Source organism: Gallus gallus, chromosome 5 (genome assembly GCF_016699485.2).
Source record: "Gallus gallus isolate bGalGal1 chromosome 5, bGalGal1.mat.broiler.GRCg7b, whole genome shotgun sequence".
In the NCBI taxonomy this organism is placed as follows: Eukaryota; Metazoa; Chordata; class Aves; order Galliformes; family Phasianidae; genus Gallus; species Gallus gallus.
In genome coordinates, this window is record NC_052536.1 from 18,679,851 (window position 1) to 18,703,282 (window position 23,432).

General features: G+C 43.1%; 1 protein-coding gene and 1 long non-coding RNA gene across 4 annotated transcripts in view; both read right to left on the minus strand.

The window, feature by feature from the left end:
* Positions 1 to 12,758, minus strand: part of PAMR1 (peptidase domain containing associated with muscle regeneration 1) — a 53,266-nt gene extending 40,508 nt beyond the window's left edge. For both annotated transcript variants that reach the window (XM_421084.8, XM_040701802.2), the window contains exons 1-3: positions 12,532 to 12,758; positions 1,351 to 1,527; positions 585 to 713 (exon numbers count right to left, since the gene is read on the minus strand). In XM_421084.8, the coding sequence (XP_421084.5) occupies positions 585 to 713; positions 1,351 to 1,527; positions 12,532 to 12,604 (379 nt within the window). In that variant the 5' untranslated portion in view covers positions 12,605 to 12,758. The remainder of the gene's footprint in view (positions 1 to 584; positions 714 to 1,350; positions 1,528 to 12,531) is intronic.
* Positions 12,759 to 17,280: 4,522 nt separating this feature from the next.
* LOC121110960 lies at positions 17,281 to 22,125 on the minus strand. Of its 2 annotated transcripts, XR_005860420.1 has the most exons (3): positions 19,804 to 22,125; positions 19,502 to 19,551; positions 17,281 to 17,555 (listed from the first exon to the last, which is right to left on the minus strand). It is a non-coding gene; the product is annotated as an uncharacterized LOC121110960 (long non-coding RNA). The 2 variants fall into 2 exon arrangements; XR_005860419.1 differs by having other exon boundaries at positions 19,502 to 22,125.
* Between the last annotated feature and the right edge of the window lie 1,307 nt (positions 22,126 to 23,432).

Below are 23,432 nucleotides of genomic sequence, written 5' to 3' on the forward strand. Positions count from 1 at the left end.
CAGTTTAGCAAAATCCAATCAGGAGGGACTTTTGTGTACCATCTGAAACAAAACCTTCAGCCATCGCTAGCAGGGCCTGGAGAACCCTGTGTTTTATAGTGCTGCCTTGGAGTGTGCTGGAGCTGCAAGGAGAGGGGAGTGCCTGGACTTCCTGGAGCTGGTTCTGCAGCCCAGGGGTTGAGAGAGGACAGATGAGAAGCTCTCTGATGTAACTGCTGCCCCTGTAAATGTTTATGCATTGCTTAAGTCCTCTGGAGAATCAGTCATGCTGATATATGTCCAAGAAATGCAGAGACCAGGAGATTTTCAGTCACAGTAGTTAAAGTTTTAAAATAAAATAAAACAAGACAGAAGTTTAGTAGAGTTGTAAACTCCCATGACTTGGGGCCCAGGCCAATCCCCAGCAGGCAGGCCTGGGGAGGGAACTTTTCCTTGCTATAGGGAAAAGTGCTCATCTGCTCAGTGCCTGCTGCTGCACTTTACAGAGGTCATGGTGCCAAACAGCTGGAAGGGCACAGCATGGCTCTGGCTCTATCCCACTGAGCCCTATCCCTGGCTTGCCTCTGCCCACATAGGACACTTACTCATGCAGTCCCCTCCATACCAGCCGGCTCTGCACTCTGCGCAGTAGATCCCCTTGATGTAGAAGTCATCGAGTGTTCCTCCCCAGGAGCCGTTACGGCATGACTTGCAGTTCTCAAAAATGGTGCAGCCTAAAAGGAGAGCCGCTGTGTCAGAGGAAAGCCCAAGTGAATTGCCCTAAGAGGAGAGGAGCAGCTGCACTCTGTTCTGCACAATAAATGCCAACGACATCAGTGACTGCTGTGGTGCTGACAGCTTTCCAGCTGTGAACCATACCCAGCCTCCACCCCAAAACCTTAGGCAGCTTAGACTTTGAGATCTGGAGCCAAACTCTTTGATCGGCCTGAGACTCTAAATCTCATTGCTTCAGCTATAAATGTGTCTAAGGAGTCTGAGCGTGCATGCTGGTGCATGTTGGGCTCAGCTCTAGTGGTTCCAGTGTCTTCTGATATGGCCCTGTTCCTTGCTCTCCCCTTTTACTCTGCTCTCTCCTCACTAATCAGACTTCTGATAATCCCTCCCTTCTCACCTTGGGGATGCACTTCAACCCAGAGCACCTATGAGACATTCCTGGTGGGGAGCCAGCTGTGACATCACTCTTTGGTATCTGCCAAGCCTGCCTGAGAAGTTCTGAGCAAGGACAGCACTTCTGGTAGAACAGTTCTTGGTAGGAGTTGCTACCTGCTGCTAGAGTGCCTGGCCAAGTGCCCATTGCCCTCATTGCTCAGCAGCTGTCTTTATAAGACCACAGCATGACAGTAAGCATACCTGGGTGTATTAGGCAGGAGTCACATTCATTCTCCTCGTTCCTGCAGCAGGGAATGGTGTAGCCCACTTTTTCTTTCCGTCCTGGACAGACGCACTCGATTTGGTCGTACTCGCAGCATTCCCGGCACATGATGTTCCACTCTGCCCCAGGGCAGTTCTCATTGATCACTGTGTACTCTGCCAGTGGGGAAAGAGAGGAAGGATAGAGGGGGCAGAAAAAAAATCCATTATCTGGTAAAGACTGACAGAATCTGTTACTCAGCAATTTGTCAGATCATGCATGGCAAGAGATTGTCCCAGGTCTTCAGCACAGGAAACTGCAAACTACATGGTGAAGTGTGGCCAGAATGCCAGCTTGATTTGGTTATCTAAAGGACCCACAGGCAGTTTTGCAGGGTCAGACAGAAGAAGCGTATACAGAAAGGTGAGGGATATGTTCACTTCATTCTTTTCTCTTTAAGGCCTTCCCTTCACATCTGCATTGAGAAAAATAATTATTGAAAAAATAGAAGGGATTAGATCACATGAGAAACTCTTCTTCAAATCTAAGGTCTGACTTACAGCTTTGTACACGTGTAGATTATTTAAACTACAATGGCATGTTTTGTTCAGCTTGTGAGTTTACAGCTCTCCAAGAGGAAGGCATGTCCAACAGGAAGGGGCAATTCCACAGCTGGGCTGTAGCCAGTTTCACTCCCTATTCTCACTCAGAAGTACACAGTGTTATACACAGTTTCATTGCCAAAGAAAACAAGACTTGTTATTTTAAAGGTTAATTTTGTCAGGCATCTCTGATACTGTAACATCATTGTTTTTTTCTTAGCTAGCCTAACTTTATTTGCTGATATTTAAGGTATCTGAGACATACCCTTTTAGGAAAGGGCACTGTGGTACCTCTAGGTGTGACTCTGGACTGCAAGTGCAGCTCCTACATTCTCTGTCAGCATGCTGTCTCAGTTCTACAAATGGAAATCTAATGAGCGTGTGGGGCTGTCAGCATGTCTCTTACCCGGCTGACAGCCCTGATGGCTGCTTTCATAGAGTGCCATGGTAAGAAGTGTGAGAGCAGACTAGAAAGATGAGACATGAAGGAAACATGATGAGACACCTTCTTCTCGCTCCCTTCCCTCACCTTCTTTTTCTTTCTCTAATGTGGTTTGGTAACGTCCTTTTTTCTTTTGTTTTCAACTCTGAGTGACAGAGCTGCACTGTCATTGCAGCAAGCTGTACTTCTGTAAGTCACAGCACTCTTCTATCTTTCGTTGGGCCCTGTACCCTAATTACCACGTCTGCTGCAGCTCCCTGACACTAAACTTTGCTGCTCTGCCTCCCTTGGCTCTTTGCGGTCTCACAAAACCTGGTTCCTGGGAGCTTATATTTTTCTCTGGTGACGTTTGCTCCATCAGAAAGGGGCCACCAACTGTTCCTTCATTTCTTTCCCTTTAGCTGGGTAATGAGATTACACCCTTTGCGCTTCTTAGGACCGAGTCTTTCCCAGCCTATTGCAGTTCTGAATTTGGAAACTAGGCTGCTGTTTGTGCAAAAACCTTTCTATTCCCTCCAGACCCCACAACCACTCCAAAAAGGAAAAACAAAATAAAAAAAAAAAGCATCTGTCATTCAACGAAATTCTCTAATTTTTTATTCCTGTGATTAATTCTTGCATCAAAATAACCTTAGTGTTTAGCACTTGTAGATGTCAAGATGCTTCATGGAGCTGTTTTTCCAGATGGGAAACTGAAATGCAAGAGAGGTGAAGTGACTTTGCTCAAGGTCCCAGAGCAAAACAATAGCAGAGCCAGGAATTAAACTTATGCCTTCTAGTTCCCGGAACAGCAGTCAATCAACTTGGCCAAGTTGGGACTTCTTCATCTATGACTATTATTCTCTTCTAATGAAGCAATTTATCTATGAACTGTATCTGAATCAGATTCCACAGCAAATTGATTACACGTGCCTAATTAACTTATTAGAACTGACATTCAACTTGATCCATCTCATCAAACATGACTGGAAATAGCTGTTTCTGTGGTGTATGGGGGTGGGTATCTCACTCCTCGTTGAAGGAGGACTTCCCAAAGTCTGAGCAATAAATGACTACCCCACACTCAGGAGATTTTGCAAAGCTGACTTCAGATCTTTTCAGTCACCCAACTCAAGCTAGATATCCAATTTCCCTTAAGACTGCTAAGGCTTATTAATAAAATAGCTATATCCATTTGGACTGTAGCTGCAAGTTTCCCAAGAGAAACTGCTGGCTGTAAAATGATTCAAATGTTTTCAGGCGGAGTTGCACTGGGCTGACTGAGGCAGGTCTCCATCCTTGCAGAAATCAAAACCTGTTAAGACAACATAATCAACACAACATAACTTCCAGGTTAGCATTTCTCTGAGAGAGAGGCTGGACCAGATCACCTTGAGAGCTCCATTCCAACATAAATTATTCTATGATTCTATGACATATGTATTTCTATGTGTAGAGTGTGTGCATACGTGCATTTATTTTTATGTGCAGAGTTTTTGTACGCAGCAAGGCCAAAAAGCAGGTGTTAGGCTTAACACTTTTTGAATTGAATGTGTCTGCTGGTAGTGTAAGATGAGCTTAAGGTAATGTGTGGTGTTAAAAAAGGAGCAGCAGATCTTGGCCCTTGAGGAATTGCAAAAATACATTTGCTGTCACCTAGAAATGCAGTTTGTTCTCTTCTTGCCTTTGTCTCAATGGAGACAATGAAAACAGACCATCTTTTGATTTACTGTCAATTGAATTCCCTCCCAGGTTCTCATATTTATTGCCCAAACTGCAGTACCTAACTTTGACAGGGAAATTTGTGGGTCTGAGGTGGTTGTTTTTTTAAGCAATCCTCTCTAGGATTCTATTCACAGACACCATTAATACTATTATTCTGAAGTTTTGTATAAGCTATTTTTTAAGGCAATTTGTGCAAAGTCTCAATGTATCCCTTTAATAATTTTAGGATCCCTTTTGTGTTGCACATACATCTCATGGCTGCTTAGCAAAAGGCAAAGAAATTCTTTCCTTCAGAAAGAGGAATGCAGGAGGGAGATGCACAGAGTGACACATGAGGTTATGTTGCTGAGCCCAGTCTTGGGCTCCAGTGAGGAAGAGGCATGACCCTGTTCCTCCCTGCATGCCTGGGGAATGGGAATCATTCCCTGCTGGGGGCTCCCTGCAGACACAGTTGGCCATTAGCACTCCAGAAGAGAAAAGTTAGACAGAAAGGTGCAGGGGGAGATTTGCTGAGTGTCAGTTGAGAATGGGGTGACTGGGGCACTTTGCATGCCTGATCCAGGTAATCCTCCAGAGAAGGCAGAATGGCATGTGGGCAGCAGCTGTGCCTCCCAGTGTCACACACAGTCCAGAAAGTGGTTTGACCTCATTTGAGAAGACGCAGGAAGAAACTGCTTGACAACCCCTTCAAAATATTTAGCTGAACGCAACAAACAAGTCTCAGGGCAGGCAAACAAACAGTGAATTAATTTATGGACTTTCAGTGATGGAAGAAAAGCCCATTAAACCCAGGAAATAGACAGCACATATGGAAGCAGCTCAAGACTGTGGAAACCAAGCAAGAAATAGCTGTGTAGGGAAGGCGCACGAACAGCTGGGAAGGGTGCTGTGGGAATGCCCGCTGTGCTCGGCAGTCTGGCAGAGCTTGATGCTGTGTTTTGTTTCTTGCTCCAAGTTCAGCCTGGGGGAAGCGTGCAATGGAGAAATAGAGGCAGCGTGCAACTAGCTGGTAATTCTCCCTCACTTCAAGGTTTGGATGGACACAGTTATGCTTTTCATTGACATCAGAGCCCAGGGGGACCACCTGGCCCCTGCCAAACAGGGGCATATTTCAGATCCTACAGGCTTTCAGTGATTGATTCTGTAAGACAGGAGCAGGAGAAGATGTTCCCAGGCAGAGCCCATGTTTCCATGGGCTCTAAGTAGCCTTTCTGTTGGCAACATCAGCTCAAGGGCTGTTAGAGCAAAGGCAATTCATCAGACATGCTGCCACCTCCCCTGCTCTCCTGTATTTACCTGAGGCTTTGGGAAGCCCTCCCTGCTAGCAGGCAGGCCCTGAGCTTTCTCTGTCAAAGCCTGCATGTGTGTGATGAGCTGCAGTGAGGAGAGGTGATTCAGGAGTGCCTGGTGAGGCTGGCTCTGTTTGTCTCAGCTGAGCCTGTGCGAGGAGCCTGCTGAATGCATGTGAAGAGTGCACAGAGGACTCGGTATGCAATAAGTGCACAGCTGATCTGCTGAATAGTGTAATGCTTTCTGACTTCCCTGTGTAGGCAAGGCCTCAGTTTCTCCATAGATCCTCAATATTGCAAAGACAAAATGTTCAGCTTTTGCTCTTGATTTTGATTTAGCTCTGTTTGTCTTTGTAAAAGCAGTGCTTGTCTGCCTGCCTCTGTACCATACACCTGCAGGAGCCAGTGAAGGACTGTAAGCAGGTTACTCCTGCTGCTGTCATAGCTCTAAGGGAAAATACAACTTTAATCAGCTGGACTATCAAGCTTCTGCTGTCATTCACTCAATTTATGAAGTTGCAGCAAATCCAGCTTTGATTTGACTTGTCTGGCTTACCCCCATCCCTTACTTGCTCTACCTTACAGCTCCCTTATTTGCTTTTTATTTCTGCTTCACTTTTTCAAAAGGTGCTCACCTCCTTGTTCAAGATACGCCTAGGCTCAGCAGCCTGGTGTGCAGCAGAGGACCCTAATCAGTGGGTGATGCAGTTGTCATTGCAACCATTTCTGTTTTTCCTATCTCCTTCATGGCACACGCCTGAGTCAGCCATCTCTGTCCAGGCCAAACCTCAAATAATATCCTTTTCCAAACAGCAGGACCTTGGAAAGTGAGGTGATAAAAACCCCACAAGCAATTTTTTTATTAGTACTTGGGAAGGACAGCAATGGAGGTTTGACAGAAATACTGTTTGAATAGAAATGCAACCTTCCAAAAGGGTATTTTTTTTTTTACTGTTCTATTCTGAAAAGCTAGATGTCTCCTTGGAAGATAACTGAAGGCTCCATTAGCACTCACACTGAAGAGTGGTGATATGTTTCTTATTCTTATGCCAGTGAGTTCAAAGAGGATGCCCAAGTAATAAAAAATAGCTGCAAGGGTAAGACCATCTTAAAGCACTAGTTCTATTCAGTCCAAGGTCTGCCAGAAAGGATAGTGATGAGTCCTATGGGATATGCAATGAGCTCAGTCCAATCTCTCGTTTGAAGGAAAAGCAGAGACCTACAAGGGATGGAAAAAGTCTGATCATCAAAGAAAGCTATGTCTTAGAGACTGGAGATGAAGGGAGGGCTGCCAAAAGCCAAACTGAACTTGACCTTGCAAAGAAAATTAGAATTATAGTAAAAGGTTCTTCAGCCATAAAAAAAAAAAAAAAGAAAAGAAGGAAACTGACTCTTGTAGGATACAGGTGTAGATGAAATGTAAGATGGTGCTGGGCAGTGCAATGAGTTATTAGCTTTCATCTTCAGGGAGTCCACTTATGGGGAACTTGTGAGCAAGGCAGACACATTAATGGGTTTGAGGGCATGGAAACAAATCAAGTGTGATCCACAGATTAGAGAACTTCTAACCAACTGCAGTTTGCAGGCTGGGATATTTCAAGTAAACCAGATTCAGTTTTGGTTTATCCTACAACATCAGACCGAAACATCCGGTGATTCACAAGAATGTTGCTGCCTGAAGGGTAGATCAGACAGCTCTTCTCTGTAAGACTTCAATTTCAGCCCACTTGTCTCTTGTCGTGGTAAATTTGTTAGGCACCTTACTAGATAGAAAGGAGATTTCTGATCAAAATGGCTTGGAGCTAAGGAAATTATATAGCTCAGAACTAAAGTGAATTGAAGCAAGCCCAGTCACACCAATTAACTCTTGTCTTCCACTTCTTTGGAAGAATGGTTTTTTTTAAAGCTGCACTCATTTTAAGCTGATGCACATCTGTGTTGACAATGAAATGGGACACCTCTACCCCTTCTGTCTCTGACTTCCTATTCTCACTCTGTGCTGGCGTTAGCTGGTACATGAAGGGATCAGAGGACTGATCTGGCAGAAAACAAGTTTGCATCTCCATCCCTACCTGCAAAGAATAAAATAAAATAAGTTGCAGCCTAAATGTGCTCCACAGTCCAAAAGAGAGAGCACTTTAGGAGCTTACTGGACATATGTATTTATCAGAACATGGAAGAAAGTGTTTTGTAAGGACATCCATACCTTGATCTGAATGGATGGAACTTCCCATCTGTTCTGCTACCCTGCAAAGATGAGTTTTCCTCCTGTGCTGCCACTTATCTATCAGCACATGGATATCACAGTGCTTCAGCTCAAAGAAATATAATTTCAAACTGCTTTCAAAAGAGGTGCGTGAATTAAAAGTGTATTGTAAATAAGAGCAGATACAGATATATCTCTAAAATTAGCGTCCATAACGGATGACTGTTTCAATGTGTTTATTCAACCAGCTCATGTTTCACAGATGAGAATATACCCCTTTTTATTTGATTGCCGTTTATTTTTTAAGCATGATGCTCAATAACAATTACTGACTTCTGCAGAAAAAGTGAGTGTTTGAGTATGAAGGAATGATTTCTTAAGGCTCTTATTAGGGAATGTTCAGCCGTGTAATATTTCTGAAATGAGAGATTCTCATTTCAAGAAAAAATAGCTCCAACAGAGGTGAAACCCAGTAAGAGTGAATGTATTTTCTTTCTATTCAGGTCTGTCTCATTTTTATGACTGCTTTAGTCTGCTTCTTGTTTAAGTCTACTGTCATTGCACCAATGTGCAAGCTGGCCTTCATCCTGTAAGTGTTGTGTGTGGGCATTAACAACGTGAAGGGCAATAAGTGCACAGAAGAACTAGAATTTTTTCAACTGGAAATGAGAAACATGTTGGGTGAAACTGTGACTCCGTTGTGATGAACAGCAAAGATCTCCTGAATTTAGTAAGGCCAAGAGGAACAGATCTCAGAAAGGAAGAGAGAGATTACTTTAAGAGGTTTTTATTGGGGTACTTGGAAAACAGTATACCCTAAACCATTAATAATGATGGGAAGTGCAGGTCTTTAGTCCTAACCTCTTTATGCCTAAGAAAACATATTGTGTGCAGTCCTGCTCTTTTCCTAATAGGTGGCTTAAGAAGATGAAAGAGACAATGCTGTCTCTAAAAACACTTGGTTCTCCTTAGAAATTATGTACCCACTATTCTTTTTAGCAGCTGAGCTAATTAAATGAGGAGCTAAAATACATCCTTGTATTAGCATTACTCAATGTGCTTCATTTAAGGATTATAGGCCATTGTTGAATAATCGGACTGCTTCTCCCAGTGAGCCAGTTCCCATCCTTTCCTGGCTATTAGTGTGCTTTCACACAGCAGTAAGAGGGAGGTGGAAAAAATGAAAGGATTTCTACAAAGCAAAACAAAACAAACCAGCTAAAGCCAGTAGGTGAACACAGGGGGGAGTCTACTATACTAAGCTGCCTGTCCACTTAATAAATGTGCATTAATTCCACCATCTTTTTTAAGTTCCAAATGCAGGGTTGTGTTGAAAGCAGACTAGCTACAGAAAGTATATTCTGTTTAAGAAGTGCATTGAAAAACTGTCTGGTGTCTGTACAACTGTGTTCTGCCGGATGAGGCCATGGTTGGCCTAAACTCCAGCTTGTTAACAACACAGGTAATGGCTCATATAGCTAAAAGACTAATGCGCGTTCTTCTTTGGCTCAGGAACTGGGGTCTGCCTAATCTTTCCAAAAATGAGGCTCTCTATTCTAGGCTTCCCGTTGTCATGTAGTGTATCAGAGCTATAAAATTCAGAAATAAACAGTCCTGCTGCTCCTAACAGGCCTTAGGTTTGCTTCAGCGTGCTCCTACAGTAGTGCTTTTTTACGCTTGCAAGCTTCCCCTTTTAACTGGGCTGTGATAAACAAATCATAAACTCTCAGCACTTCTGCTCTGGCAGAAGAGGAGAAAAGAATTGTTACTTCAGTAAGGAGTAATTTTGAGGTCTCCATCTGGTCTTTGGGATTTCCCATATCTGTCTCAATCCACACTGCCTTCTTTTGTTCAGTCAGTAATAAAAATCAAGTACCTCAGTGTAACTGAAAGGAAAGGCAAGTAAAAATGATGCTTCCTATTTGTGACATATAGGTGTTGCTCATCAAAGATCTATAACAGTGGTTTAATGCATACAGAGCATCACTAGTCTTAACAGAAAGTAAAGTGTCCATCCAGTCAGTCTGTACCATAAAACCTAGAGATCCCACTGCCACTCAGCCAGCATCTCCCAGTAGTGATGCCCACTGGCTGTGCTAGGCCTACTTCCTTTCTTCTCACATTTCAGCAGCCCTTTTTTTTTTTTTTTGGCAGTTAAGCTGTACCATGAAAAATAGAGCTGTACTCCATATTCTCCAAGTAGAAATCTGTTCCCTTCCACATTTTCTTATATAAGGGCTTTGTACGCCTTCCTCTCTCTCTCTCTCTCTCTCTCTCTCTCTCGGGATAGATGCTAGTTCATAGGCCCAGAGAGATGCTTCAGGCACACAAGTCTCCACCACATTTCAGATCCTGCTGCAGTTTAAGCCTTGTTCCCCTCAGCACGCATCTTCCCTCTCCCTCAAAATACCACAGCTTGCTCCTTCTGTATCCTTTTGCCATAGTCAGATTTAAATTACAGGCCATCACCTATCAATAGCCAGAATGTTTTAGCATCTAAAGCAACCTGATGAAGACTGCCCTAAACCTCCTCCTCCTTCAGTTTCTCCTCTGTAATTATGAGATAGTTTTTTGATCTCATTATTGGCTCTGTGGCATTGTGTTTGTCTGAGAAGGGCTGTGACATGGTCAAACAGCCAGGACACTGATGAAACACAGAGGTTGCTACATTACTCATCAGGCCTTGATTTCTTCTGGGGATAGAGAAGCTTATTTTGGCCAGGAAAATTACAGTAGTATGACTGGGAAGAGATTTTGTTTTTCCCGTGCTGCAGAACAAGGAACAGGAGCAGGTATGAATGCAGTGCTTTTGAGGTTAGGGAGCCCAGCCTTCGTTAACAGGCCTGTGGAAGAGAGTTCTGTGACAGAGGGAATATCTGAGAACCTGTGGAAAAGAAGCAGCGGTAATATTTAAATCCATGACCACACAACACAGGAACAAGCTTGTGCTAGATGTGGAAAAGTGGTGCTAGACCTTCAAGCACTTCCTTGCTGTAGCTGTGTCAGACCTGGATCAGGGTGGCAGAACACTTGCAGCTAGTGCTGCTTGCCCACACAGACAGCACCCAGATCTCTGAGCCCTCACCCCAAGTTTTACCATACGCAGCTCCCCTTGGGCTGCAGTTCAGCCCTGGCCAAAGGCTGCAGGGTGTCCCCCTGGCTGCCAGCCCTGTGCCCTTGGTAATGTCTTGCCTCCCTGCCCCACAACTCCCTCTCCACCACAACTCTGGTTCCATGGGCAGGAGGGGGATGCCTGCATCCCCGAAAGAACCACGCTGCAAGAGGCACCTGTGTGGCCCTGTGGTGGGGCAGGCTCCCTCCAGGCTACACCAAACCCAACCTCAGAGTACTGAAGGGCTCATGGGGACTCCTGGGAGGTAGCCTTGGGGTTGAGCATGTGTAACCCCAGCTTTCCTCTAAAACAAAAAAAAAAAAAAATGAGGCTCTCAGCCTTTGTCCATGGTAGGAAGCTAAACATGTGAACTGGAGTAACCCATTTGTTAAGATTGAATGCATCTGGATGCCTTTGAGTGCATCTGGGCTCCACTTCTCTAGACAGAGGATGGAGGGGGAGGGGAAGAGAGATTGGGGAGGGTTAAGATAGGCAGGAGCGCACACAAACACACATGTATTTTTAAGGAAATATGAGTCACTTGCACTTCAAGGTTATTCCAAAAATCAACTCCCAGACCTCCCCCGACTCCTGCCCCCAACTCTTGAGGCAGGCCCTATGCAACTGGGTGTGATAAATAGGGATAAAAATTGGATACATCTGTGGGGAGGAGGCTAAGTGCTATTTTCCAACCTGCCCTGACATGCTAAGGCCACTGCGCTGTTGGGTCCTTGCCCTGACTTAGAACTCCTTTCCTGCTGCTGTGTGTGGGGCGAGAGGTGGGACAGTGCTTTGTGCTGGTGCCTCTGGGGGAAGCTTTAGCAGCCCTCAGTCTCTGTGCCACCCAGGCCCTAAGAACTGGCGAGGCAGGGTACTGCAGAGCAGACCCTCTGCTTCAGTCCCCAGTGAGGTGTGCTCTGAAGCCCCATCCTTGACACTGATAATTTATAGCTGTCGCAGGCTGCCTGAGTGCCTGACACGTCCCCTGCTCTGCTGCTCCCCCTGATGTGCTTACCTTGCCAGCAGCACTGCGACCTGCGGGCAGTCTGGGGGCACCTGACCTCCCAGTCAGCAGCCGGCAAGATGCTGACAGCCATCTGTGCCAGCGGCTCCAGCCACTTCCAGGTGTAAACAGCCCCCATTCGTGGCCACATGACAGCAAATCTGCGCTCACCAGTAAATGCCTTTCACTTAGCCTTATCAAGAAGAAACTGAACGTGCTGGCTCAGCAGAAACTGGAGCAAGGCTTGACTACAGAAAAGATTATTCTGCTTTAACAAGGCTTCCCCTTCGAAAGAATAATATTGGCAGCACTAAAGCCCAGATCGGAAACAATGTGTGGCTTTTGTTTTCTTTTTCTCCTACACTTTTTTTCCTCCTTTGCCTTCATTCTTGGTGTTGTGGCTGGAGACGAAAGTCTCTGTCTTGCCAAACTAAACAAATTACGCTTTACAATTCGGAGACTTAAATGCCTTTTCTTAATCATCATTTCCTTAGCATTGAGTGTTGAGAAAATAAAGCAGTAGTAGCTGAAGTGATTGCATACCCTTTTCTTGATGGCCACTGGCAAACAAATCCAGCCAGTTGTTTCTCTTTAAGGCTATTAAGTTTGCCTGGAAACCATCCCTGGGCAGACCTCCCCCCACATGCTCTCCATACCAGTGAGAAATGAATCAATAAAGCAGAGCCCCTTCCTGCTATTCTTACCACCCCTGCAGATCTCTCCACTTCCCATGACAGTGCGTGAGCTCAAACCCCTCTGACCACACTGAAGGAAAGGCACTGATTCAGCCGTGCCGGGAATGCAGACGCTCACTTACGGTACCTCTCGGCAAGCAGGAGATGAGCAGGAGCTGAAGGAGAGTAAGTCCTATGTGTGTCCAGGGGGCTCGCTCCATACTGCTCAGGCCGGTGCAGCGGTGTGACTGCTCAGGAAGGGAGAGCAGGCAAACAGCTTTTACTGGGACCTCACCAGCTCCAGGCTGCAAGAGATCTCGGATTTCAGACCTCGGCTGGCTCCCATCCTCACCAGAGGGGAACTACCTTCAAGAGACTTCTCAGGCGTCCAGAAGCACGACGTCACCCCAAACCTCTCCAACTGCTGCCTTAACCCTTTCTGAACTCTGGCAGCCGATTGCCTTTGTGATGCGTTTATTGGCTTTTAGTGTTCAGCTGTAAGACAGCAATTTTCATCGCAGAAAGAAAGATATTGTTAAGAGGGAAGAAACAGAAATATGAATTTCTATTCATGAATCATCCCCATTGCTGTGGATAAGCTGAAGTAACAGATGTCTCCAGAAGGAGGCACTTGGTGCAAGCTCCCTCTGGACATGCAGGGCTGCTGTATCCCCAGGGTGCTGCCATCGCGTGGGTGGGTGCCCATGGGGATTCCTGGCTCACGCTCCCGTGACTGGATGGCCCTGCTAAGTGACATGTGTGCCATTACAACAAGCCTAAAATAGCTATGCTTTGTTATGGTGGGCCAGATGAATGAATGAGGTTTGCTGAGTGTTCGCTTCACAGTGGATGAAAACCGCAGAACACAAAAGGAATCACTTGGAATACAGATGCTTGAGCTAGTCAGAAGCTTTTTACAAAGTCCGTTTCTGCCAGAAAATGCAACTTTGGCAAAATTAAAATGTTTTGTCAGAACATGTTGATGTTGAGGAAACGTTCAGTCCAAACAAAGGAGACCATTGCATTTGGATTTTATCTTTGCGTCATGTTTCGTTTTGCCTTTTCTATTAATACCCGCTACTGATTTTATCTGGTCATATTTGTTAGCAGTTGAATTTTTTTTCTTATATTTTTCTTACTGTTTTTTTCAGTGCTATCCAAAGGAAACGCCGCGTGGTTCTAAGACAGACTTTCTCAATCTCATTTCTGTAGCAAATCTGCAAAATTGACATGTATTGTGAAGAGTAAAAAACAAAATATTGGCATTTTCTGTGGAGTAGAAACTGAAGTATCTCAAAGGCTTTAACAAATACCTACAGATGTTTGTAAAGCTCATAGGCATGTTGAGCAACCTCAAAAATTTGCGAGCGGTAGCCAATGGAAACCTTGAGTAATTTACTGCAATGGAAAATCCATTATGCCTTCAGGTGGTCTTTCATGGGATGAATTCCTTTATCCAGACATCTCTCCAGGTTATCTTTGTCTGCCTCACAACCCATTGATTTTTAACCGTGAACAGTCGTCGTCGTATTTGCACACCTTCCATATAAACCAATGCCAAAGTATTTGTGCCTTTTTCTAAATCTCGTAACAAAGATGCAAACAGTACCCAGTGAGGCTGCTGACGTAAGAGACTATGAGACAGATACCAAGATTTTGACCATTATGGCACGTAGAACATGGTACTTAAAGGGTATTTTGCACTTAGCTGCTGTTAGTCGTTCTGCATGGCTCCAGCAGTGGAACTGATGCTAACCACAATTTTCTTGCAGGGAATACCCACCTGCTCTAGCATAGCCACAGGCTGCAGTGTAGATATCTGTTCCACATTGCCATGGACCACCTCCTCACGCTCCTCCTTCTCTGACCTTGGTGCACACAGGGCTCCTTATCACATTTCTTTTGCTCCTTCTCTGCCTGTCTTTTCTAGGTCTGTAGGAAGCTGAAAGTGGTGTCCTGACAAGCTGACTAAAGCTTTCCCCCATATCTTCCTCTGAATTTTCTCTCCTTTCCTTCCCACCCAGGCAACTGCAACTAGCCGCTCTCCTCTGTGTTAAGAAAAAAGCTAAGTCTCTGAAAACAGATGAAAACAGAGACTTCTTAACTCTTCACAAAGAAATGCAATTTTTAATATCTGTGGGATCATAATTAGTTTATTTCATAGCCGGTATTTCTAGTAAACGATGAAATTAATTAATAAAGTAAGTCCTTTTAAGTCTAGAAGTTAGCTTACAGATTTTTCATGCAGACCCAGGTCCAAATCTGCCTTTACTGTGTGAAGGAGGGAGAAATCCCACAGCAGTGAAGGAGGCTGGTCATGGGGAACCAGAGAGTTAAGGCTGAGCAGAGAGGACCTAATACATAGGTTTCTTAAAAGGGCCAGAACTACTCGGGGAAAAAATAGCCACAAAGGCCACAAGTATTTTCTTATTTGAGCCAGTTGCTCTGTCAAGTCATTCAACATGGCAGAAAAAGAGTCACTAAAGTTGTTCCTCTGTCCTGCTTGAGGGCTGCAGGGGCACCGCTGGTTTTAGGATGGAAAACGGGTCTTTCTGTTTCATAGAGGAGTGGGACGAAGAGGGGAAAACCTGACTGATCTTTGACATTGCTTATTTTTCTTGTCTCTAAGGGAAGTCATTATGCTCATTAGAAAATATAATCACACTCACTGTTACCATGAAGTGCTTCATTTAGCCCTTTCAAAAACTGAGTTGCATTGGTGCACTCACTGACTCCTTTGAGGATAGCAAAGCAGCCAAAAAAGTGAATTCAAACATGATGCCACAGATTTTTTTGCCTGGCACGTGGCCTATTTTACATTTACTGTTTGGTGAGATGTAGCTTTAGCCCCATGAGAGACTGTGGACAGCTTTCACAGTGCTCCTGAATGCACTTCTTGTATTTCTATTAAGATGCAAAGAGCAAACCAGGCAGATCACACCAGCCAAATATTTCAGTCTGTATGTAATTCTCCATGAAGGAAAGCTAAAAGCTCTTAGCCATGTGTCTGTGCTGAGGAATCTCACTGTAGCCTTTGGCTGCAGTGTTTGTATCTGCCCTATTGCTGAATGTACTTAAGTACAGGTTTGAAAATTGCATTCCACTGACAGTGAATTGTTAAACAGATCTGCAAAAATTGATCGAGTTAACATATTTTACTAGTCATTATAAATTACCTAACGATCCATTTCAACCTAGCGCAAAACAAGCCCTTTGATAATTAATTATTGCCCTCTGGATGACCAGTTATGGTGTAATTAATACCACTAACTTGTAATAATCCACAGTCAGAAACCTGAGACATGAAAAAACTGCATGGCCAAGTCTGCAAGAAGAGAAAGAATGCCACCATTTTATATAGGGAAAAAGCTGAGAAGCAGAGAAAAGAGCTGAGGTTCATATCCTGAAGCAGTGGCAGAACAAGTTCACCCCTGTTCAGTAGTACTTCAAGCCCTAAACCATACGTATCCAACCCGCTAGTTTAATGGTTCTGTTGCCCTCTTTTTTTATGTTTTAATAAAAAAACATCTTAAAAAAGAAATTTTGTTACTCATATGCATTAACTATATTAAATATTTTGTGTATGGCCTAAGACAGTTTCTCTTCACTCCATGCAGCCAAAGCGAAACAAAAAGTTGGACACCAACTCTATGGACTGTGGGTGTCCAACCTTTTGGTTTGCCTGGGCTGCATGGAGAGAAGAAGAACTGTTTTGTGCTGCATTTATGAAGGTTGCTCTGAAAGTAATGCCTCCTAATTATTTCTGTGGAAACTACAACTGATACAAAGAGCATAGTAACTCTATTTGATAGAGCAAATTCTCAGCTACGAAGCACACTTTTTCAACATAGTCACCACCATAAACTATGCATTTTAATTAGTGATGAACAAGAGCCTGAATGCTGTCCTCATAAAAAATCTGCATATCGGTGGAGGTGTCCCACTGTCGCTGTCACCACTGCTGCAATGCACTACACACTGCATCACTGTGCTCACTGTTTGGTCTCCACAAATATTCAGCAAACATTGATGATTGTCAGTGGGTGCTATTTTTTCCACATGAAGGAATTCAATAACACACCTTTGCTTCATAAGCGTGTCCATGTCAGATGCCGTTTTGTCAGACTGCCCCTCTGCTGCCATCTGTCACACAACAGCAACATGTAACAGAATATTGGTGGGAAGGTTCAGCCTCTTCTGCCATACCACCACTATCTTCTTCTGGCGTCATGGGACAGCATCGTAAAATAGGACGCATTAATTTCAGAGCAGCAGTTATAAAATATATAACATAGTTAGTGTATATGAGTAACAAAATTCACAAGTAATGTATTTATGTCAACTGAGAATGAAGTCACAAATACACCAAAAAAATGATGATATTTTGGCAGTCTTGAAATCTGTTCTCAAATTCCTTTACCGAAACAGAAAGCACAGCTGCATAGTTTTTGCTGCTCACCGGGCTGTGTTTAGCCAATGTGTCAGAATCTGTAAACTTATCCGCCATAACTTGAGTTAGCACTGCATTGTACCCTCCCCGCGTCCTGATTTCAGCCCAGAGTAGATTAATATTGCATCGATGTTCCATTGGCAGTAAGTGATGGGTGCATGCCCGGGGCTGGGCCAGGCCACTTGGTGGGGCCGAGCCGCCATGATGATGAGCATGGGTGAGAGGATGGCCTCGGGGCAAGCAGAGCAGGCAGCAGGCCATGTGTTGGACATGCTTGGTTTAGGCATTACTACTTGAGAAGACACAGTGAAGAGTAACTAGTTATGAATGTACAATTCTGCATAAAATCAGTTTGGATCTGTGATAAAATCACTCTATCAGAATCAGAAGGGCTTTTTTTTTTTTTTTTTCAGTCTGAAAGTTTAGTGAAGATTTTATTTCCCTCCATTTTCACAAACTTCTGAAACTCTTGTTTCTGTTCCTGGAACATTACCAGAAAGCTCTTCTTTTGTGGCTTCTGCTCAGGTCATTCCATCCCCAATGGCCTTGATGATCTTCCAAGCTCCGGAGGTTCTGCTGGAAGGCAGTCTGTGATTTTCAATGTTATTCATTTGTGCTGTTACCAATTGGATGCCTTCACCGGGCATGCTTCTTACATGAACATTTGGAGCCCATTTCTCTCTCTTCTCACAGGCAAGATTGCTGCTGGAACCAGCAGTCTTCTGCAAAAGAAAGAGTTTGAATCATAGAAGCTCAAACACGCTTCCGGCGGAGTTGGTACAGTTATGTTTTGAACAAACCCTGGTGTCTGCCTGGTAATGCCCATCACACTTGAGCAAATTCTGAAGAAACCATTTGAAAGACATTGTAAAAGAAAATGAACCCACTGAAAGGCTGGAAAGGGCTTGTATCTCAAAGGAGAAATAAAGTTCAAATGAAACTCAGACCTGGAGCTTTAAGAATAGCAGCAACAGCAGTTAATGAAAGATTAGCACTGATGTTTTACTCCTTCCCTCAAATTATTATTGTTGAATGAGGGAGCCCTTCCAGAGGAGAGATTACGAAGTGTTTGCCTTTAAAACACAGCTTTTAAAAGAAATTGCAGACCTTACTATAACATCTGAGGAACATTTTATAACTTTCTGGGAGTACTTAGCGTATGCTTTGCCCTTTGAGCTTCACGTTCTGCCAAATCTGTGCAACGCAATATCCAGCACTTGCGAACCAAGGAGAATTGTGGCAGCCTTCCTACAAAGGCACCTGCAGGCAGGGACACTTCGTGGGGCTTTTTCTGGCCCAAGCTCCACAAACTATTCCCAGCTTTGTGCAGGATGTTAATCCTCAGTGACTGATACATCACAGCTGAGGAAAGCAAGAGGGGTGAGAATGAGAGAAGCCAAAAGAGCAAGGAGCTGTAGTGCCAGTGCACATTACAGCTCCTGGCCTAATGGGACTTATAATGACAATAGGTATGCTTGTATTTGTTAGAAAGATTTTGTCAGGAAAACTGGGGTAGTTTAAAGTTTACGATTCCAATTACATTTCTGGGCAGGTGATCAGCAAAATAGGGCCAGAAAAATAGGAGTCCTCAATGGCACCTAACAAGCAATATGCTTTTTATGCTTTTTTTTCTTTTCTTTTTTTTCAGTTGTTACTTTTTCTGCTGTCTGGATGTGGGGTTTGTTGGTTTTTGGTTTTTTTTGTGCTTCACTTTTATATGCAGCCAGTGATGATCTTCACCATAGCAACATGTATGAATAGAGACAGGTGGAAGATTTGGTTTGAATTTAACGCTAGCCAGTTGATCTGCATTTCCAAACTAGAAATGTAGAATTGTAGCCCTTCTTGAAATATGATTCACAATGAGCTGTAACTGCATTGTAATTAGATAATGAGTGATGTAAGACTTGAGCAGTGCTGTCTAACAAATCAAGAGCTTAGTTTGAAGTGCAGAATTTTTTTGTGATCTCCTTTTCTCTTTTCACTGATCCCCATTGAAACTGAAATGAAGGCTCAATTTCGCTCTCCTTGTAGGTTGAATTTGCCAAAATGTCCTTATGAATATTCTGTGAAGGAATCTAGCTGGGAACAACTGTAAAATTCTAATTACAAGGAATAATTGCAGAATCATTGAATCACTAAAGTTGGAAAAGATCTCTAAGATCATCTGCTCCAACCATTCACCTCCCACCAATATTGCCGACTAAACCATGTCACTGAGTACTACCTCTACCCTTTCCTTAAACACCACCAGGGATGGTGGCTCCACCACTTCCCTGGGCAGCCCATTCCAGTGCATCACCACTCTTCCTAAGAAGAAATTCTTCCTAATATCCAGCCTGAAAGAGAATAAGATTGCTCATACTGGAAGATGAACCAGCTGAGATCTTTCAGAGCAGTAATATGTTCTGAGAACAATTGGTCAAGGTCAGCAGGGCACTGCAAATTTTGGTCTTGTGATATAACCAGATATACTGATCAAAATCTCAGGCCGCTCTGCGGTCATCTCTCAATTTTTATTTTAAAAGTCATTAGCTTCTTCAACTAATGCAAAACCAGATGCTGAAAAGCAAGTCACTGAGAAGTATTGTCTCGTCTTCCCCTTCTGCCCCTATCAGATACTGAAGTTGTCAGTCCCAAAAATCCTGCTTACAAATATTTAACCTACCTATCATCCTTGTCATCTTCAAGCTCTGGTATGCCAGATCACTACTGATGCTTCACATAAAAACATGAAAAAAAAAAACCATGGAAAATTCTTCCTACTATTTTTTTTTTTAATTATTTTTTAGACCGAGATACTGGGATATGAATCAGCAAGATCATATGTTGTAACATACTGTCCTTGGGTAAATTTAAACGGTGTAATTCTTCAGCTCACATCCCACCCAACACCCTTAAATTAATTCTTATAGGAAAATTTGTTTTGCTCTCTGTCAAATCACTGTTGCACTTTTAAGGAATGCATACCAAGTGGGTAGTAGGATATGTTGGTATCAGGGAATCCCCTCTGATTATCTAATGCTACAAAAAAACCTGCATGTTAGTATAATTTTGTTATTTATAGCTCTTTAAGTGGAAGCTGAGGAGATTTAGAAGACTTATAAGCTATTAATCAAGGAAAAAGGCTTTTTTGCACAGAAATCGTGAGCTAAAAGTTCATTCAAGTTAATAGAAGACTTCCTATAGTTCATAAGGGCTCTCTTTAAAATATCCTTGAAGATACTTAGACAGTACTGATAACAGTGGTATTTTAAGCTCTGACCTAGCAAAGACTTAAGCATGTGCTTAACTTTGGTTAAATCATTAATCCTACTGAATTCAATGGGGGCTAAGTGACATAATTTTAAGTCTTTGAAGCCTAAGTCCTAGTGGGTAACTGTAACTGAAATTCAGAGAAGTGACAATGTCAGGGGTCACACAGAAAGCTTTCTGCCCGAGTCCTGGGCTGAGTGTGCTTCCTACATCAGCATACAGTATCAGGAATACAGTAGCATTCCTATTGTTACAGCAGTTGCCACCCTCGGCAGCAAACAGGTTCTCAATTTGCAGTGTGTTGCCTGCTTAATACAACAAATAAATAGATTTCATCAGACCAGATTTCCCATGGGAATTACCAACAGACACGCTGGACCATTTGCTGCTTTGTAGATATAGAAAGAGTGACAGGACTTTCTAAATAAGACAGTCTTCAGCATTCATTGTTAATAGGCATGTTGGGATTTTCAGTGAGAATTTATGTAGTGGCCTCCAGGATTAGAAATTGACAGTGCTGCTTCCCCTTAAAGACTGATGAACTCAAGAACTGTACCACTGTGTCCCTCTTGGACTGTTAGTATTCAGTGGTGCGCATGATGACAGAGATGGTGTTGATTTTTATTACTGTGAACATTTCTTCATAGAAGAGAAGCAACAGAAAGGAAAGGAAAAGAAAAGAAATGGTAGTGATTTCTGATTTTTCCAACAGGACTTTGACCTTACAGAGTTAAGCAGTAAAAGAAAGGAATACTCTTGCATTCCAGACCATCCTGCTACAGAATCTACGTTTCTCCATCCTTGTTATTACCTCCCTGTCTTGAAACCACAATGAGGGCATGTCCCTACTGACAGCATAGCTTTATCTTCTGATAGCTGTTTATGGGTCCTTGAGACCTTTCCAAATTCCCGTTTCCCTTCAACACACATTATCATGCCAGGAAAGAAAAGTCTACACAGAAAAGTCTGCTTCAGGTAGCCTAGAACACTTCAGGAAGGACCACAGAAATGCCAGTCTTGGATCCAGTAGGGAATATTTAGCTTGTTTTAAAAGAATATTTAAAATTGTGTTGTTTTTTTTTTCCTATATATTACTGTCTGTCCATAATTCCATTGTTTATATTCAGTCAGTGTCTTCTGTGTGAAGAATCACTTGGCCGATGACATTTGTTTTAGATTTCTCTTCATTTATTTTTAATGCAGAACAGCTTGATCTGAGGCCTCTGAAGTGAATGCAAAGTCTGTCCGTGAGTTCAGTGGCCTTCAGAGCAGGCTCATAAGGATTCTTGATGATCACCTGATCAAAATTTGGCTGAAGTGGGTGACTGCATCTATGCTGTGTTGAAAGAACAGCCTCTGGAGTGTCTGTGAGTCTGGTTTGCTCCCTTTCCTGCCTGCCTGTGTTGACTCATCTCTTGACCAATGAGAGATACCATCCTGTAGCTGCTGGTAATGGTGCTCTGGTGTTACCTCAGGCCGTGTCTGGATAAGCATTTCAGCCTTGAGCGTCATGGGGCCAACCTTTGCAGGCAGTAATGGATTAGTTAATGAGTGCACCACGCCAAATAACTCAGTCACTTAGATCCATGTGACTATAGGCTAAACTGTAAATTAAATATATCATTTCTTCCTGTGTTAAATGTGCTAGTGTTCTCTTGCTGATATTCCACAGTTGTGTTTTACACACATCTTCTTAACATGTTTATTAAAATTTATGAACAGTGCATCCTTCCTGGGCCACCTGGTAAGCACTGCCTTTTAAACAACTATCTTGTAAAGGTAGTATCTCAAGTTCCATGCCAACACAGGAACTTCAAAGTGATGAGTAGTTTTCACATGTAGATTTCATCTCTCTGCTCTAAACACTCAATAGGCAAATGCACCATTGTAGCTAAGAGATCTTAGGCGTAGACTTGCATAGTTTAGCAGTTCAGTGATCCACTTCAGTGGGACTGCTGCACACAGTGGATTGTTATAGTGCATAATTAAGGTAGACAGCAGTCATTTTGCTTTCATAATACTCGGCTCTGCTTTTTCAATGAGAGTCAGTCAATGAGAATTATTCCTCCTGCTTCATCTCCTATTCCTGACATAAGGTATACTTCAGCTAACACTTTTCTCACCTGGTCTCTAACGTTTTGTGCTGTTGCACAGGCCTTCCACTTGAGACATGAGGATAGTATCCATTTCAGCAAAAGTTAGATGACTGGAGGTATCTCAGTCAGCACTATTGATGTTCTTCATTATAAATGGAGAGAGCCAGTATGTGGTTTATCAGCCTCATTTTGAAAGTCAGCATTAGGGTGAATGCTTCTCCAAGCACTAGAAGGGGCTTTTTCATTACTGCCTTTGCTGTGAACACTGACATTTAGGATGTCTGATGTTAGATAACATGAATCCCATCCCAGTCTGGTGAATTTATGTGAAGACTGAATGCCAAACAAAAAAAAAATAATAAAATGCAAAGTCTGCAAACCCATAATTCATGGGACAGATTGCACTGGTTCTGTTTACAATTCATCATGGAGCAAAGTATTGGCTGCTTGTGCAGAGTACAGATGTCAGAAGGGTGGCAGATAAGTACCACAGGAGGATCTGGTCTTTGGTGCCTGGGATTTGCTAGTGCTTTTCTGCCATGTTAGCAAAGTAAAGCCCTCCTGGCCAGCACAGATGAGCTGCTGTAAATGATTTATGATTTTCTCAACTAAAACCGGCCACATGGGTCACTGTGTAAACAAATGGGAATGATAAGATATAAATAACAGAGTTCTGTATATTCCTGGATATGGAGTGAATGTATTTAGCATTATATCATCCCTCTCCTCCATGCGGTAAGAATGTAGGTAGAACCAGTGCATTCTTTTACAGCCTCTCTTTTTTAAGTCTGACATACCAACTGCAAAAATAGGAGGAAAATGTAAATTAGGACACCTTAATCAACATTACTCCAAAATAAGTTGATGGGACTTTTTTTTTCTCTGTAGAGAGGCACAGAGTAAACAGGTTAATCAGTTTAAGATTCTTTTATAAGGTCACAGTGCTCAGTATGATTTACTGGAGATGAAATTTGGCAGGCAATATGTTCATAATATGATCTAATCATGTTTGGTAGTGTGCGGAGGGAAATAAAGAAATTGGCTGAGAGAGGATTGCTTAAAAATTGGCAACTTTGCAAAAACTGTGACTTCTCTATGGAAATCTCATCAGAATGATGAGCCAGCCAGCTTTTCAGAGCCTGTCCAGAATTTTTCCTTTCAAAATATTTGTGCACAAGTGATAATGGATAACTTCTATTAGTGGGTGGCTGTTGCAGCGCACTTCAGGACTGACCTGAAGTATCCCCT